Here is a 19,135-nt window from a genome sequence, read left to right as displayed (position 1 = left end):
GGTCATGCTGGGGGTAGTGTTTTAGGGTTTAGGGTAGTGTTGTAGTTTTTGCGTAGTGTAGGGTCATGCTGGGGGTAGTGTTTTAGGGTTTAGGGTAGTGTTGTAGTGTTTGCGTAGTGTAGGGTCATGCTGGGGGTAGTGTTTTAGGGTTTAGGGTAGTGTTGTAGTGTTTGCGTAGTGTAGGGTCATGCTGGGGTGTAGTGTTTTAGGGTTTTGCGTAGTGTTGTAGTGTTTGCGTAGTGTAGGGTCATGCTGGGGGTAGTGGTTTAGGGTTTAGGGTAGTGTTGTAGTGTTTGCGTAGTGTAGGGTCATGCTGGGGTGTAGTGTTTTAGGGTTTAGGGTTGTGTTGTAGTGTTTGTGTAGTGTAGGGTCATGCTGGGGTAGTGTTTTAGGGTTTAGGGTAGTGTTGTAGTGTTTGTGTAGTGTAGGGTCATGCTGGGGGTAGTGTTTTAGGGTTTAGGGTTGTGTTGTAGTGTTTGCGTAGTGTAGGGTCATGCTGGGGTGTAGTGTTTTAGGGTTTTGGGTAGTGTTGTAGTGTTTGCGTAGTGTAGGGTCATGCTGGGGGTAGTGTTTTAGGGTTTAGGGTAGTGTTGTAGTGTTTGCGTAGTGTAGGGTCATGCTGGGGGTAGTGTTTTAGGGTTTAGGGTAGTGTTGTACTGTTTGTGTAGTGTAGGGTCATGCTGGGGGTAGTGTTTTAGGGTTTAGGGTAGTTTAGTTGTTTAGTGTATGCTAAAGGCATATTCGTTCTAAAAGTTTTCGTTATTTTAATTTGCGGCCTAATAGTACATGCAGGATTTTTTTTGCGGACTTTGGTATGCGGGATTTCGTCATATATTCGCTAATCATACTTTCTATGGCAAAATGAACCCCCTCATTTTGTTCCTTTTTAAATTAAATGTTTTAAGAGTTACCACTTTATTCCAATCAAGATGGCTTCAGGTGTGCCATACCTTTGTAATAAGTAGGACTGTTAGCACTCTAGTTGTTCTTTAGAACACTCTGGGACATTCTGTCATTGGGCTATAGTTGGGCTACATCTGGCTGATATTTGGGCTATATTTGTTTTTTTTTTTGTCTCTGGTGGCCATCTTTGGGCTACATTGGGCTACATTGGGCTACATTGGGCTACATTTGGGCTCCAACATATATATAGCCCAATGTAGCCCATTATATATTTTTCAAAGTTAATTTTCGTAAAAACCACTGGAGCCTATATCTTGAGACATAGCAAAGGCACATCGGGCTACCAGTCCCTACAATTTTGCCAAGTTTGGTGTAAATCCATTCGGCCGTTCGGGCTAAAAGTGAGGCCAACCGCCCTATGGAAAATTGCATGGGAAAAACACGTTTTGGGACCCCCCTTTTTTCTCGGCCCCCCCTTGACGAAACCCCCCCAAATTTTCAGGGGCTGCTCAGAAACAAAATGTTCCATTTTCCTGAACATTTCAGCCAATTCTGTCCTCAAACGCCAAAGTTATTCGACATAGAATTTTCAAAAATCCCATAGGAAAAAAATCCTAACTATATATACCTACTGGCTATCGCCAGTAGGTAATATATATATATATATATAAATATATATATATTATTTTTTCATATATTTTTTAACTTAATATATATTAATTACGATGTTAATCCTCCCCTTTACACTGTAAGGGCCTTTGAATGTTTGACAAGCTTGGTTGCAAGTTCTGGTGTGTGTTAATATTTCTGAATTCATTTTATTTTAAATTACCATTTAAATTAAATTAAAATATAAAATACAGTTGAATGTGTAAATATGAAATATTCCTTATTATAATTAACATTAAGAATAAAAATTAAAAAAAATTCTAACATTGAAAATATTTAATAATACATTTCTCCTAAAATATGATTTAAATGTAATGTAATTTACGTTTGTTCCTGAGTGTTGTTAGTGCTAGTGCTATTTCCTGCCTACACTGATTTCTATGTGAGTGTGTTGAAGTACCAATGGTTGGTCATGTGATCTGCTTGACTTAGTCTAACTTTTGGCTGAAGTCATTTTATTCTGTTTTGTCAGTAGTAATGCTACAGTTGATGGTGTGTGTATTTTGTGAATTGAAATTGTCTTACTCACTTAAGGGTGTGTGTTTGTATGGGTATGCCCCCACCTTAACATCTTCTTTGATGTGCCTCATTTTCCTGCCATTTCCCCTAGCCCCTCCCAAATTTGCTACTAAAACCTCTGCCTCCAGCTACAGAGATCTTCGCACCTGTGATGGCAATCTCCGTACAGAAAAGATAGAATAGGAAGAGGAGGAGATCGCTGCCAGTTTGAGAATTGCATTTAGGAGTACATAGATTAGTACTGCTTTATATAGAAGCAAAGTGGTCCATCAAACTAAATGATGGGGATGTTGATATAGATAAGTTGCTGGAAATAGGTAAAAATGTTTTTATATCATCTAACCTTAAAGCACAACAATATAAAACGATGTTTAGCTTATATTATAAACCAGCGAAGCTCTATAAATGGGGGAAAAGAGAGTCGGATAGGTGTCCAAGGTGCCAAAACGGACCAGCTGACATAGTACACATGTTTTACTCCTGTGATAAGCTAGATGAGCTAAAAAGGGGAATTGAGGTATTTATGCTACAGACACTGGGGAGGAATGTTAAGATCACTGCTACATTAATGCTACTGGGCTTTGACGTAACAATGCAATTTTGTGTGTCACACAGAGATTTCATGTTCGTAAGTGTAGCAATAGCACATCTCTTGATTGCCACAGTATGGAAGGATTCTGAACCACCAACTTGCTATCAGTGGTTAAATCGATTAATCTGCTTTGGGAAACAAGAAATTGCTTCATATCAATGCAAAGGCTCAAAAACCAGAAAAAAGGGTATGAATATTTGGAAACCACTCATTGTCTGGATGGAGGAACGAAGCAGACAAGGGGTAGGTTAAAGGTTAAAGAAATAGATCAAATTTTTGCCCTAACGCGTAGCACAATTAAAGGATAACGTCAAAGAGATAGGTTTCTGTATGTTCCTATTTTGGTGTTCATTGTATCTAACATACCCATTATCTAACTGTATAACTGTATAATTTTATATATATATATTTTTTTTATTTGTACTCCAATGCAACATGTCTGATTTCAATTAAAAAAAATTTTTTTTTAAAAAAGATTAGTACTGCTTTACATACTCCAAAATGGCTTTTGTGAATAGGGTCCCAATTTTTTCTAAGTAGATGCAGAATATACTTTGACATTCTACAATGTGGTAGTGCTCTCAATCTCCTTATAATCATTGAAACTGTTGCTCTCCACTTATTGGTAAACTCCATCCTATGTGAATTGTCAAGCCTGTACGTGCATTGAATGCTTTTTCCAAATTTAAGTATACTACAAAACAAAAGGCGTTGTCTGAATTTCCTGTCCTCTAGCTGTTTAAGGATAGCTTCATGTCTGTTTTGAATCTCGCAAGTTTACTCTTTGCGCTATTAATCAAATATGCGTAAACAGTTTTAGATTAAATTAAAAGTATTTAGGCTTCTTTAGTTTCACCTGAGGATGGCCTCTCAGTTTTATAAGATGGTTCAGTATCTTGGAATAGTGGCCTTGCCAGACTAGGAAGAGTTGATCTCTTTACGAATCCTGAGGGTATTGGTAAAAGGGACCTTACTTGGGCCAAGGAGTTTTTTTTAAGAATGCGACATAGTGAAAGAGAAGGAAACGAGATGTGTAAGCCCAGCGTGCACAAGTATGTTGTACTGAAAACCGTGCCTATCACGGAGCCTTATCTTCTAGGTCTGAAAAACATACACGATCGTTTTCTTTTGAAGAGGTTCAGGCTTGACCTATTCCACTACTTACTGCCACATCCTGACAGTTCCCACAGAGGTCAGTGCCTCATGCCCTGTGGCTGCGATGGAGAATCTCCTAAGGACATGATGTACATTTTAATGTTCTGCACTTTTTATGCTGTTCCCAGGAGTTTATTTATAATTCCTATCTTTGAAAAAATAGGCTTTAGGAAGGGGAGACCAGCTTCTACTTTCTTACAACTTCTTTCTAGTGATACCGTTTTGTACACTCTCAATTTTTAACTGTTCGCCATCAGACAAAGGACAAGTTGTAAATAATATCTGTATTGTAATTTATGTTTTTTATATGTGTGTAGCTCATTTGGATTTTATAATATTTGTCAACTTGTAGTCTGATTTATGGTATAACGTAGGCCGTATGATTTTTATGGTTTTATCCTTAAAGGCGAATAAAGTTTTATTGATTGATAGTGGTTGACCTCCATAGGAGGCCACATAGCAACCAAAAGAAGGATCTCCAAAGGAAGGATCTTCAATCGAAAGAATTGCACTGTATGCTATGTGTTTTACTATTTCCGTTCTTGTAAATAATAACAGTGTGCTTTGTTTGGTTATGAAGAATTGAGAAGCGCACTACATGTGTATGAAGGTGCAAGTCCCTAAGTTGGAAGATGAACTAACACTGATTTCTTTTTGTAAATGATACTTTACATTTCACTCTCCTACCCACATTTTTCAAGCAAAGCCATTTAAGAGTATGAACCCAACAGAGACTCAACACAGATATTCAGCAACCAGGCTGTTACCAAACCTTGCCTTATCTTGTTGCAAATAATTATTTGGCCACTATTTAGTAATACTTAGTTGTTTTATAGGATTTGTACAGATCTATATGTCAGTTTTTACTTTGGATTTAATCTAACCAGTCACAGCAACTGAAATACAAGATGCTCTTGCAACACTAGACCAGCCGTCAATCTCTGTCAACTTTAAGTTACAGCAGTTCAGGACCGCCTGCAAGCTTTACCACATGTTGGAGCGTATTTCTAAACAGGCACTGTCTAGAACACCAGAGCGGGTATACTGTCCTAAGTGGCACCTCTTGGTGGCAGGTAGCACGGCACGTCCATATGTTCATCGAGTGCTCTGTGCTTAAGGAATTTCCGGACAGCATGTTTCGACTGCTACGGCACAGCTGGGGTTCGAAATATGCTTTAACAGCAAAAAAATACTATTGGGTCATTAGACAAGGTCGGACAAAAGCCTTAGCTTCCTGTTTTCAATCATAATAGTGTGTGCACGCTTATGTATTGCTCTGGCTTGTATTGATCCATTACCACCTAGAATAACAGAATTTTGGGCTTCATTCCATCAAATCTATGAAGGTGAAATGGCAGTCGCCAAGGCCAGAAGACCCCGATCCGTTAAAAAGGTAGAAAGGATCTGATCTCACTTACATTGGGTATAGGGGGGTGCAACGGCTTGTCATTATCATAACAGGGAATCCACAGATTTAACCCAGGTTTCTTATAAACAAGCTTTAATCTCTGTATTGTGTTCTTTTCTCTCCTGTAATTTTGGATTACTTCATGTTTTCGCTTCCTACATTGTCTATTTGTACGATGGTGTTTCTTAATGTATGGCAATAATGTTGATTTATTGTAATGCTTGCTCTGACCCCTGGGTGTCAGTGTAATGTGTAACACCCCAAGCCCCATTCACAAAGATTTTGCTATGAGTAGATGTAAGTTACTCTTTTCATACTTCTACCTTAGCCTGAATTATTTCAGGAGTAAGCCTGAAGTATTCGAGGTTTATTTCAAGGTTCAATTTATTAAAGTAAATCTTCAGATGCCTCTGCGTACATCTTGGCCTCGATTCAATTCACTAACAGGGTGTAGGAGTTTGTTACCCTATCCCCTTGCTTGAGAAGCATATTTTCAGCATACATCACCCAAACATTGTTCTGCATAATGTGACCAGAGTGCTCAGAATGTGCTATGTAGAACTACAAACTGAAAAGAACAGGGAAACGGGCATGATCTGAAGAGAATAAAACACACCTGGCGCCACATTACATAGAGTGCCCCACAGATGCAGAGGGCATGTGTGACCTAGGGTGCCTAGGTATGGTAGAAGGGGCCACAGTTGCTTGGGAAATCCCTTCTGTAATACAAATAATGTTGATGGTGCAATGGTAAGGTGGCTTTCAAACCTGGCTCCCCATGTTCCAAAATCGCATGGTCAGCGACTAGCTGCCGCCTCCCCCGCCAACCGGCACCCATCACCCAGAAACGTGGACACGAGACTTCTTTACTTTTTGGAAGGCGGGCGCTAGTCGCCCGGCCGTATTTATTAAGATATGAAATTAAAAAAGGTTTTAATTGCATGATCAACAATTTATACAAAAATCAGCAGGACATTAGATACAAGTTTTTTGTCAACAAGTTTGAGAGCCTGACCTTAACAAAAACTCTAATACATGTTGTTTCCTAACCGAGTCTAACATCCTCATCTTGATTTTTGTACATTTCTGGCCATATGGCAAGGTCACTACCGGTGTCAGGTCCTACAAGCTGCGCCTCCCCTAGAGACGTGCGCATGCGCAGTGTTACCCCGGGAATTGCCCGGTCTACGCCCTGAACTCCATTTACCCACTAAAGGAGGGCCCTTACTCTGCGCCATCCGGTGACGTCATGAGTCCACGCGCGCGGGGTGGCTACCAGCCTAAGGAAAGCGTGAACTACTCCTACCCGCGCTCCTTTGCTTTGCAGCATCCATTACCTTGCCCCTGGAGTTCTAAAAGTGGCCCGCAGGCCCCTCCCCCTGGGCGGGAACCTCCATAGGATGATGCCCGCCCCCTCAGACCTCAAATATGTGCTCACCGATAATGACCTTACCGCCACAGGCCAGCATTGTTAACCGACGATCTGGCCTCCCCCTGCCTAGACCTACCCTAGAAAGTTCTCACTTTAGCAAAACCTTCCAACCAGGCCCTGACATCATCAGACCACAGGACCCTTCCTTCCTCCGTCAAATGGACTCCCCTCACCAGGTAGAACAAATACACCCATGTTGGATCATCTGCAACCGAGGGGGGCTTGAAATAATTTGTCCCACTGTGTGTTGATCCTCTTTATCGAGTGATTCAACGCCCTGACCGAGTCCCTGCCACCACGGGATAAGTTGAGACCCTACTACTGTGCCACCCGGGAAAGTCCTGAAGACCCACCCACAGTGGAGATGAACTCATCAATGAGTATTCGCCTCCCCAGTTTGGCCAATTCAGTCCCCCCTAGGTGAAGTATCACCACTGACAGGGGGTCGGGCTGCTGAGCTAAAAGTCCCTGAAAGAAGTTCCTGAACTGACCAAGGCACAGACCCTCAAACCAACTCTTCCCTGTCCTGCGTCCAGCATGTTGCTTGTGCTGGCACATTGTAGCTCCTCCACTTCTGGTAATGAGTTCCTCCCCTGCGTGACAGGTTTGAGAAACTGCAAGAACCAGGAAAAGACCAAGAAAACCTGGGTGACAATTCCCACTTCCCCCTTAGGGAATGGGTAGCACTTACACCTGCCAGCAATACTTGGGCCCTTGGTGTCCTCTTTCTTGACGTATGCTTCCCTTTTGACGTCCACCAGCTGCAGATGTTGCGGTGTGGAGCACTCCTCAGATATCCGCCATGGACCCAGCCGTGACTGACGTAAGCATCCCTTGGGCTGTCCACCTGTTGCAGCTGTTGTGATGTGGAGCACTCCAGGTATCCGCCATGGACCCGGTCATACATAAATGGAAAAGATAAACACAAACCATTAGTGTGTCTGGCGATAACTGCTGTACACGTGCTAGTCTTACATTGCCATCACTTGCTAAGTTTTAGATAAGATTAGCGCCAGCTGCATACTCATTGACACTTCCGACTGTAAGTGTTAAGCATAGCCTCAGTTTGTGTCCCATGTAGTGTGACTGAATTAGTGTTACGGAGAGTGCCCTGTAGAATGACCTTTATTAGGAAATAATATCCCGTGCGCAGTACAGCGACCCAGTGGCAGTGCCACAATATCCCGTGTGCAGTACAGTGACCCAGTGGCAGTGCCATGGCACATTTATGGCCATTTTGGCTTCTGGTAAATATCCTCCTAGGCAACCGTACATGATCACACGCATCCCCAGAACTATGTGATGCCGCAACTAGGCTCTTGGGCACCTTCTGGGCGTGACAGCAGGACCCCAAGTAATCTTTCTACAGGCTCTAGGCCCTGTCTCTATGCCATTTGTGGTTCCCCTACCACTTTACTGATATATGGCTTTGGTACACCCCTAGAGCTCCACGTATCTGGTGCTAAATTACTGTGTGCCATATAGGTTTACAGACTGTAATTATTCGCCTCTAATCTCATCATAGGCTCAACGTATATTGTGCCAATTTACTTGTGTGTTAAATAAGTTTACTGACTGTAATGTCTTGCCTTTAGCCTCGCAAAGGAACTAAAGGGATGTGTTTAGAACAAATACATATATTTGTTGTACACCTGTTCTCTTTCCATTTACTCATTCATGAAGTCATAGACTGGTAAAAAACCAGCTGCTCTACATTCCTTCAAGACTTAGCCTGAAGGCTGCACGCGATACAGCTACCACTAGGATAGCTTTCTAATAAGGTTGACTTTAACCTATCATGAAGGGTCGTTTGGACTGGTGCAATGTCCCCCCTTGAATAGTGAACAGCGCCTCAGATGTTGATTACCTCTCAATGAAATAAGTCCCTTGCTTGGCTTTCTGCTTTGGCTTGCCAAGGAATGTTGGACCTGGGAAACTGGCTTTCACAGTGTCGTCAAGCCCTACCCTTAGCTGTGCGTTAATCCCCAGGAGGACCCCAAGAGAAGGGGGTATCCCTTATTCGTGAATGGTTCCACGATTGTTCTAACTATCACCTCAGCAGACACCACTCATTGTAATTCTAGAGTGTCAAATTTTGACTTATGTCAATGGCTGTTCCTTGCGTAAGATAAATAAGCAGGCGAGTGCCTGGAGGACATCAATAAAGAAGCCCTGGAATTTTTCAAAACAAACTGTGTCTAGCTCAAACCGTTCAGAAGTTACAAAAATGCAGCAATAGATGTTGCCTTGCCGTCAAAGGACCTAGCTGTTGCTTATTGCTATATTGAAGTGTTACGGCCCGACTAATGAGATGGAACCTGGGCACAGACCTGGGAAAACAATGTCGGAGTAATACTATCAGTATCAACAGTTCAAGACCAGCATGTTTGTCAATATCAACACTTAGTAGTAGGAAACGGTATAATGTGCAATTCTGCACAGAGCAAACATTTTGGGGAAACCGTACAATTTTTATCTTGTCGAGAAGCGCTTTATGAGGACTGCCGCCAAACACTGAAAGCACCGTGACAGCGGTGGAGAGAAAGGCTGGGTCCTGTGAGATATAAACGAGCTGGGCCCTATGTGGCCTCGCTCATTGCTTTGCACTGAGACTCCTGGCCGGTGCCTGCAGCCTACAGAACATTAGTCCACAAGGGTAAACTACAATCATTACCGTGCACTATTCTCAATTCTGGACTGTCACAGTCCGTGTGTGCCCACTACCCATGTGCATCTATGTTCTGTTCACACCAAATGTGTCACAGTATTTGAGCGTGTGTACCGAATTCACACCTGTGATATTGCAGCTCCCTACATTTTGGTTTTGTACGTCCCTGCAAACTAGGGTGACCAGAATTTTAAAGCCAAAAACGGGGACATTTCAAAAATTAGAAGAAGGACTACAGTTGTACTTTCAAGCAATGAGAATGCTCCTCAGCTGAGAATTACAGAACAGGCAGTAAGAACCTAATTAAAATGCAATGTTTAAACCCAGTAGTTTGTCTGTTAATTAAATTCCTTTCTTGAAACAACTGCTAACTATCCCTTCTTTGTAAAATATAGAAAACACCTCCCACCGTTTTTTGTCGACCCTCTCTACAAACTGGGACATGAGCTAAATTTCTTGAAATCTGCTGGGACGGCTGGTTAAAAAACAGGGACCGTCCTGGCTAAACGGGGACACCTGGTCACCCTACAGTGCAAACAGCTTTGAATTTAATGGCACTCCTTCTGCGCGCACATCCTCCGTAGATGTATGCAACATACGCAGACAAGTCTAGAAATCCAGCGCAGTGTGTTTGTGAATACCCACGATGTACGACTAATTCTATATTAATACCCACGATGTACGACTAATTCTATATTATTTTATTTAATGCATTGTTATAAAGCGCGGGTTTTTCCGAAGGTGTCAGAGCACTGTACCATAGAACCCGTTACGTTACATGATAAAACTGTTGCAGGAATAGAGCAAACAAAATGTAGCATGCACAGACTGTCTCAGCAAAATTACCTTTTATTCAAATCCCCATGTTAACTTTAGATTGTACAAATATAGGGACATATCCAATCACCTAAAAACAATCACCCAACCGTGCTACCCATGCAGCAACAAACATCAGCGTGAGTGCCCGTTTGCCAGGCACTGGAAACCGCCAGCGCAACCTAAGCGCAGCAAAATTACTAGCGAGGAAAAAACACGGCCCTTTGTCTACCCTCACTACACAATGCGAAATCCATTGGGAACCTCGCTGACTGGGCCTATTCACACGTTATTGGCAATTAACAGTACGGCAGTTCGCATCTGATTCGTAGGAAAAGGTCAACTGACCAAGTCTGCAACAAAGAAGGCCACCAAGGTAGAGTGCACACTTAGGGAACCAGGGGGCCCGCCATACTGTAAATTTCCCACCAAAGTTAGGCCACAATCGGAGGAAGACAGGGATTGTCCCGAACCTTCGCCAAAGTGAGAAAGCGAAAAACGGTCATGTTAATACAGCAGTGTGAAACGAGTAACCAGCAGTCATCACGCTATCTTCATGAATTACCTCGCGGTGAACCGTACCATGTGACAAGCCTAAAGCATAATGTCCATGTTTAAAACATCAGTAACCGCGTGCGTTAAGTTAGGAAGGCGGCATGCAGCATAAAAAGGATGGAGCAGGCAGACAAAGCGCTAAACTCATGTCTTATTCTGCCATGAACGTAATCAGGCGATAAACTGTAAAACCTTATGGCTATTTTGAGCCAGCCTCAGCTCGCGCGTGAGCTTTAACAAGTAACGCAGCATGAAAGCGGGTAGCGCCGTCAACATCTATCTACTGTGTGGCTGCTGTGTACATCTCCCTCGGCCCGAACGTGCCCTCCCCCTGCGAGGCGTGCATGCAATCATGCACCTTAAAGCAACAGAACGAGCCAGCATGCCCACGACAGTATTTCTACATTTAGTTCTGCCTCAGCACGAAATTCAAAACACGCCAGCATGACCTCTTTTCTATCAACATGGGACTATGCTTACCCATTTTACCAAATGCTTTCCTGTTGCTTCCAGATAATAGCCGCCTATAACACTTCTATCAGCCAAGACGTAAACTGTCGTAACAAGCGTGTGAACCTCAACTGCGTGCCGCCCTGCGGTAATATTTTAAGGCCAACACTCGGTCATCTCAAAAACCGGAGCAGCTTCTAGATTGACTGCTTGGGTAAATCTGACCTTTGTGGGAGTGCATGTCGCGACCAACATTTACTCAAAGCGTTGGCACTTAAATGTTTTAGTCATAGCTTCTTGCGCGCAAAGAATAAATTACGGGCCCTCAGGCGAATTACACTTTTGGCTGTAACCTGTACCGCTCGGAGAGGAGTGATGTCATGCGAACGAATGAATGATAAAATTCTAATTTCATCCCCAACTGTATTACTTGCCTATAGCTTGAGCAGCAGCACCATTTAGCAAAATAACATTTTTGTTGACACCGCATATCACGTAATATTCTGTCATTATCCCCCTACAAATAGGCATCCCACAGATCCATTACATTACATTCTCAAAATAACTATATCTGACTTTGCTGTATAAATAACGAGACTGTAAAACATCGCCGTGGTGCTAACAGAAATCCACAACTGGCAACACACATTATCTAGCGTAATCTGTGCTAGAGGTTACCCACTTTTTACCCTCCACCATCTGTTTTTATGCGGCAAGTATATCCTTCTCCCGCCTCCCCGATCTTTAAAACTGACCTCAATGGTGTCAGCTGCCTTTCCATCGTTTAGAGTTGGCTACGTAATGTTGGTGCCTAAGTCTTAGGCCCTGACCCATCCTACGGCACTGCCCATCCACATGATGTAGCCCTTCCCATGCCGACTCCCAACACCTGATCGTCCGGCACAGAAACGGCTGCTCTGCCACCATTCGGCCCTGAGGCGGGGTTGACTCCCGATGTCTCGCTCTCTCCGCTCCACTGCGCACCAACTTCAAAAGGCTCCTGAAAACAGCTGATTACCACACCCGGCCAGCACTTCTCCCCGGTGACACTGTAAAACCTGCGCAAGGGAGACAAAAAGAAAATAAATTACGGGCCCGGGTGGCCCGGGTGCTGTCCCCGTGGGGAGCATAGGAATAAAACAAAGAAGCCCCGAGCGCGGGGCACACGGTGCTGTGGGGGAGCGTCCAGGGACAAGGGGGTCTCCTGGGCGCTCCCCACCTCTTTATTCTCAAGGGGCCAGGCAGGGGGGGGGCACGCCCCCCCCCGGCCCGCCCCTTCTGTAGCCCGCCCCCCCTGACCCGGACCTTCTTCCTGGTATCCGGGTCAGGGAGGCCGCCGGCCAATCGGTGGTGGGTCGCGCCCACCAGGGCCCGCCCCCACCACCGAGAGGCACAAAAGGAGAAAGGGGGTGAGACGGTCGCCGTGCCGCCATGCGTGCGGGGGGGCCGAGGGCCCCCCCTTTTCAATAGCTCTATATTGGAACCAGTTAGTTGAACATTCCTTCACATATGAGAAATATATCCAGTGATGGAGTGTTAGAGGTGGCGAGGTTGCAGTGTCAAAACAAAGGAGGAGACTGGTTAGTAGAAACATTTCTTTGGTAGAAAGTTGGAGCAGATGCATGCTCAAGCCTGGTTAACATTCAATCTGAATATAACCGAAAGGTTATTAGGCTGCGGCAGTGTGAAATTAGTTAGCAGTAGGTTTAATAGTTTTGTAAAGCAACGCCTTTGTCTCTAGAGGAAGATTGGGTTTGTACTTTTCATTTTATCTTCTGACCAATGTTAAATAACAGTATGCTTAAAAGAAGAATGATTTACCCTACAGGTACAATTTTACAGCCTGTGTTTAAATACAATAACGTGTTCTAAAACCCTTGAGTCATTTTATGAAATTACTATAATAAAAATATTGAAAACAAGCAGTTACCCCCTTTTTAACCACTACACACATCCTTTTCTTTCTATTTAGGAAGGTGTTCATTACTATGGTTTTCGTGGCATTTGCACCCTCTACTATTTTAAGAATACTTATACCACTATCCAAATGCATTTTGTTATAATTCTGTCTCAGTTTAGTTTCAAGTCTCAATTAATCACCTTAAACTTGCTGTCTTTCATAAAACAGGAAGAATTCTTAACCGCTTTTCCAAAGACATTGGCCACCTCGATGACTTGCTACCATTTACGTTTTTGGACGTCATACAGGTAATGTACATATTTGTTACGTAAGAAGATTGTTTTTCTCTTCTGGCCAGCCAGTATCAGCTTGTGTCAGTAGTTCTTGTGCAAAGCAATATAATTAAACCTATTCGACAAAACATTGTGGAGGCTCAGCCAAACTGCTCTTTCATATATATTTTTTTTTTAAAGGGCGTGCTTGCAATTTCAAATACAATCGAAAGTTACTTTGAGTCATAATTAAAGGTGTAGGAGCGGCGGTGTACAAGGTGTGATAATCGTGTCAAGTTTTTGTGATTGCAGCAGTTACATGCCTTGCTGAGTTGTTGTTAGTTTGCCTCCTAGGAATCTGGCAAGCACTTTGCCAGGTTACGAAATACTCCCACTTAACAGACGGAGAAAGCTTGCATGGAAGGATAGCAGAGATGAACCTGACTCTGTGTGTGTGTGTGTGTGTGTATGTGTGTGTGTGTGTGTGTGCATATATATATATATACAGGTCCACAGGCGCATTCTTCAGCATCTGCGAGCCATATGTAACGTTGACCCCTCATACCCAGTGGCCACACATTTTGATAAGTGCCATGGGAAAGATGCCTCCCTCTTGTCTTATTATGTGATAGACTGTGTTCCTCCCCAGAGGAGGGGAGGAGATAGAGAGTCCCTGTTGCGCAAATTAGAGACGCGTTATATTATTCTCTTGGACACCAAGGCACCACAGGGCCTGAATACTGGGGAGGACTGCCACACCTATCTATAATAATGTCTGCCCATTGAGAGATGTGTACCTTGAGTTATAATGCCTATCTGTAGCTATATATGGACATTGAGTTTTATCATGTACCCTGGACGCCTTCTGAACTTTAATGTAACTATTTTAACTCACATTTAATGAATTTATTCACATTTTACACTTTATATTGTAGCACTTTCTTGCCATCTGGATATAAAAAAAATACTTTGCACAAATTTTGCAATTTTGCACATCAATCAACTGTACTGTATACCCTATACATTGACCTAGATGTCAGTGTGGTCAATTTCATATAAACCCATGAGTCATTTACATCATTAGGACATGGTTTAAGTGAAAATATTTATAGTTTTAACTTTTATATGTCATTTGGAGGTTTTTAGTAAATATTGTTTAACTATTGTCATTTAATGTTTACATATGAAAATTGTTGACGTATATTGTGGTTTATTAACTTGGGGTTCTAGTTTGTATTTTACAGACAAGTGTACAGAAGCATATTTACATTGATTTAATATGTGATATATTGTGCAAATTAATAGCATTTAAGCTGTAATTTGAATTGTGTGGGAGTTACATTATGAGACTATAGTAACTTTTCCATTTCCATAACATGTGATGGCGATCATGCACTTTAAATGGGTGGCCAGCCCTCGTGACGATGTCATGTGAACAAGGCTATCTCTAGCCGAAACGCGTCGTGGCGGACTGGTGCTGGGTTTGAACTTAATAAAATAACTTTGCACCTTAATTTGGGTCTCGCTGGTTCCTGTTCATTTGTGCGGTCAACTGCAGCGCTTGTGGACGTCTGGAACTTTACATACCTCATATATATATATATATATATATATATATATATCTCGACGAGGGTCATTTTTGAGGTAGAAAAGTACTCGGAAGTGTTATTATGGTAGATCCATGCATTTCTTACTCATTGGTTACAGTGACAACATCGCACAGCACACACAAGGCACACAAATTGTCAAACAGGATGAACATTGGAATACTGTTGGAGACAGCTGAAACTAAAAATTAAGAATAGGTTTTAAACGTCAGTTATTTATTTTGTTTACAAACCAAAGCCACGGCCTCCCAAAACTGACACACATGGCATGTCCGTGCAAGCGTCTGGTTGTCACCTCCCAGCGGAAATGTACATGTGTGATCTGGTAGGCTTCAATTCTCTGAGTCAGGCAAAAAAGGCCTCTATCTAACAACAGGGACCTGCTCTAATATTGGACCAATATTTTCAAAGACCCACAAGCGAAGTACTCAGCTTTGATAGCTTCGAAAATGCTACTTGGAATCGGGTTTTGTGTCCAATTTTAAGAAAAGTTTGTCTGGCATCCCCACTTGAATCCCCTTGTGCAAGTGCCCATTCGAAAAAATTTGTGAAGGTCTCAAAGTACCTCACGTATGCACTACCAAACGAGCTGCTGGTAGGTTCTCACCAGTATGCTCACGTCTTTATCATCATTGGTAACTTTCAAGACCAAAATATGTGAGAAAAATGTGTGAAACAAGGAAAACCTACTGATGTGTGGAAAGACACACCGCACACGTTAGTCATGTGCTATCCACTATGACCCCATATTGAAAAGAAATAATTGTGTCGCTTTAATCAATGCTGAGGACCTACTTAGATTAAAAAAACACACAATCTTGCAAACCACTTCTGTTTAGGGAAGGCCAACATGTTTCATTGACAAAGTACCTTACGGCAATTTCGTCAGGGCTCGGGGTCAGTCTTCACTACACTAGTGTTCCATAATCAGCCAGGTGGGTGCCCTCAATGATCCTACTGGCAACCCACCCGGTGGGGATGTGTTTGTTCTCTGCAACAAATATATCACCACGCTTGTGCACATCCGCTGTTGCTGCTTTTCAACCGGTACGCCTCCTGTGTCTAGTTCAAACTCCGGGGGAAAAAAGGCCTCTGCCTGGAATTATGAATCCTCAAAAATGTGTATGCTTCTATCACTGCTGTATGTCATCATCCCAAGATGTAGCCTCATGCCACTGCAGAGGGTATGCTTAGGGCACCCTCCAAGCTCATAGAAAATGTTCTGGGCTTTGGCTTTACCATAGCGAAGTCCAGACATCAGCACACATGCTAGAATGATGTACAGGCTGGCCAAACAAAAAATCAGGATACCAGTTTCACAGGCAGTCGGGCTTTGATGGCAGGGATGCATGCCTATATACCACGCATCGGACCATTGACCCTATGTAGAGGTTGGCAGATGTGGAATGTTGGTGACCATGCAGCCAATTTCCCACCCACCTTATTAAGAGAAGGCCTTTATGCACTATAATTTGGGCAAACAGAACATCTGCCATTTTTTGGGCAGAAAGCCTACACCAGCAAAACTCTAAAAAAACTCATAGTGACCAACAAGGAAATGCTAATGACAGCAGGGTTCTAAGATCCATGTTTACCTTCCTTTTCTTTTTGTAGTTCACATGCTTTATCTGTGGATAGAAACCTGTTGACGGATTTAAGGGCCTTAGTAGGATGTCGGGCGGACCGCCACTGACAGGCCGTCGGTGGTGGTCCGCTCGACAGCCAGGGTATCGGTACGACCGTCAGATTATGATTCCGGCAGTTGGAGCTATTTGGGTGGGGGAAAGACTGCTGCCACCAAAAGGCTCAAGGAGCCCATCGGTGCAGCAGCCACAGCCTAATCCCTACAATGTAGGCGGTGCCTGCGAATTCACCGCTGTAGTGATTAGGATTTCAGTTTCCCACCGCCTTTCCATGGCGGTCTGACCACCATGAAAAGGTTGTTGGTAAGTGACTTTGGGAGCTCCTTGCAGAGCACCCTTCCCCCGTAGGCCTCTGCGATGTGGCCTGGGGGGCACATGTGGTGCCCCCCAAAGATACATGCACCTTGAGCCAGGTACCATATGGTGCCTGGCACATGGTGCATGGATGTTTAAAAAGGTCCCTTTTCCCTTGTGACTTGTGCTGCGGCCCTTTTCCGGGTAGCAGCACAAGCTGCAATAGGTACAGGGATGTTCACGACTGCCTGCACGGCTGTCGCATCATGTTCTGGAGGGTGGGACTTCCGACTACTTATCAGGAGGTACCACTCCCCTGCGATGGCGGTTGGACGCTCGTCAGACCACCATCTTAATTAGGCCCTAAGTTTGGATAGGAGTGGGGAACTATTGCCCTGTGTCCTACAGCACATCAGCTGCCCCCAGTTAGGTATTTGGACCAATCAGTATTTGTATAGCGCTGCACTATCACCCCTAAGGGTATCTGTTCGCTGAGGGTGCAGTGTCTCCGTCGAAAAGCCAGGTCTTGAGTTTTTTTCTGAAGTACACCAGAGAGGGGTCAGTACGGAGGTGGAGGGCAGATCCTTCCAGGTCTTGGCAACGATGAAGGAGAAGGGGTGACCCCACTGCGGCTGCGATGGCTGCAGGGGGTGTGTGTGCGAAGTTGTTTTGGAGGCAGGTGGAAATTGAGTCAATGGTTGATGTATGATGGGCCTTGATCCTGTAGGGCTCTGTATGCGTATGTGAGGATCTTGAACTGGCATGTCTTCTGAATGAGGAGCCAGTGGAGGTTTCTGAAGTGAGGGGTGATGCCAGTCCATTTGGGGATATTCAGGATGACTCTGTTTCTGTGTTCTGAAGTCTTTTGAGGAGCTGGGTGGAGATTCTGGCATAGTGAGCGTTGTCATAGTCGAGGCAGCTGGTGACAAGGGCCTGCGTGACGGTCTTTCTGGTGTTGATGGAGATCTATTAGATGGTATGGAGGCGAGTGCGTTGACTTATTTCATGGTGAGTTGGCTGTCAATGTTTTATATAAAAGTAAGTAAAATGACTGTGGATTCAAGAACTCAAAATATTTATAAGTAGAAGCATTTTGGAATTACCTGTCAGTTTTTGTTTCTTCTGTATAGCCATTTGGTACATGACTGAAGTTTCTTGCTATAGACTTGCTTGCTTTATTTTAACCGCTTGGCTAGATCGTTTTCCTTCTGTGGTCCCTTGTTTGTCAAAGAAGCAGGCCACTGCTGTTGCCTTTCATAAAGAGCTCATTCTTTGTCCTACCATAAATTCAGAATGATGAATTACACACTTGTTTGAAGAAGTGATGGCTTTCCAAAAAGAACGTTATTTCCTCCTCTCGACCGTGAACCGCACAACCCGAAGGACGCGTCTTCCGCACTTGGTGCATTCCCACGACCATTTATACCATGAAGCACCCTTTGAAAATATTTGCAGGTCATATTTTCGGCCCCGGGGCGGGCACCTGCCCTGGCCCTGGTCTATTGCTTTACTGACATCTAGCCGGCTGCCGACCTCCATTTCATAGGCTGTTTAATTAGCCATGTCAGTACCCGCCTACTGGATTTGCTCGTAAGCCAGGATATGTTCTCCTGGTCTTTACCAGGAGTTTTATCATTATCCCTCTTTGGAGTTGGATGGGATCCCTTTGTTGTTCAGTCCAGGCGCTTCTCCCATCTCAAGTTACTGCGTGCGTCTGCTCTGGAGTTCTTGGTCTCCCTTGTTTATTCCCCCGAGTTTGTCAACTTATGTCATTGAAATAACAGCATTGTACTATGAATTGTGCCAACTTTTGTGTTCAATCTATAAAGTGACATTGTGCTGATACCACCATTTCTTTAATTAGACATAGGTGGAGGACCACTACTTGAAGGTTTATCGCATAAGAATTTTATTGGGTTTGTATGTTGCTGTTTGAATACATGTGAATGAATGAGGGTGCATTGGTTTGTTTGAATGGTTGTGCAGTTGTGTGTGAGTTGCACCTAGGTAAGTTGTGCTCATTTAATAATGTCTTTGGATTTCATAAAATCAATGTAATGTAATTTATCATTTATCCTTGTGTCCAACTTTTGTGGGAGTAGGCTTTTGTAGTGTGTATATTTAGATTAGTGACGATTAGCACATTTAGTATAATTAGGCATTAGAGTTTGCCTTGTTGGTCTTACCTTGAAGATGTGCTGGATCCACACGCTATTTCAAGGTCTTCCATTGCCTCCATGTTTTCATTCAAA

At 43.5% G+C, this 19,135-nt stretch overlaps 1 protein-coding gene across 1 annotated transcript in view; it reads left to right on the top strand.

Moving 5' to 3' along the window:
* Positions 1-19,135, top strand: part of ABCC4 (ATP binding cassette subfamily C member 4 (PEL blood group)) — a 1,754,849-nt gene that overhangs the window by 1,181,947 nt on the left and 553,767 nt on the right. Inside the window, exon 20 of the mRNA XM_078657605.1 lies at positions 13,296-13,375. Within this exon, the coding sequence (XP_078513731.1) occupies positions 13,296-13,375 (80 nt within the window). The remainder of the gene's footprint in view (positions 1-13,295; positions 13,376-19,135) is intronic.

Source organism: Lissotriton helveticus, chromosome 8 (assembly GCF_964261635.1).
Source record: "Lissotriton helveticus chromosome 8, aLisHel1.1, whole genome shotgun sequence".
NCBI lineage: Eukaryota > Metazoa > Chordata > Amphibia > Caudata > Salamandridae > Lissotriton > Lissotriton helveticus.
The sequence above is the reverse complement of the archived record's forward strand: the minus strand, read 5'-3'. Positions and strand labels throughout refer to the sequence as shown.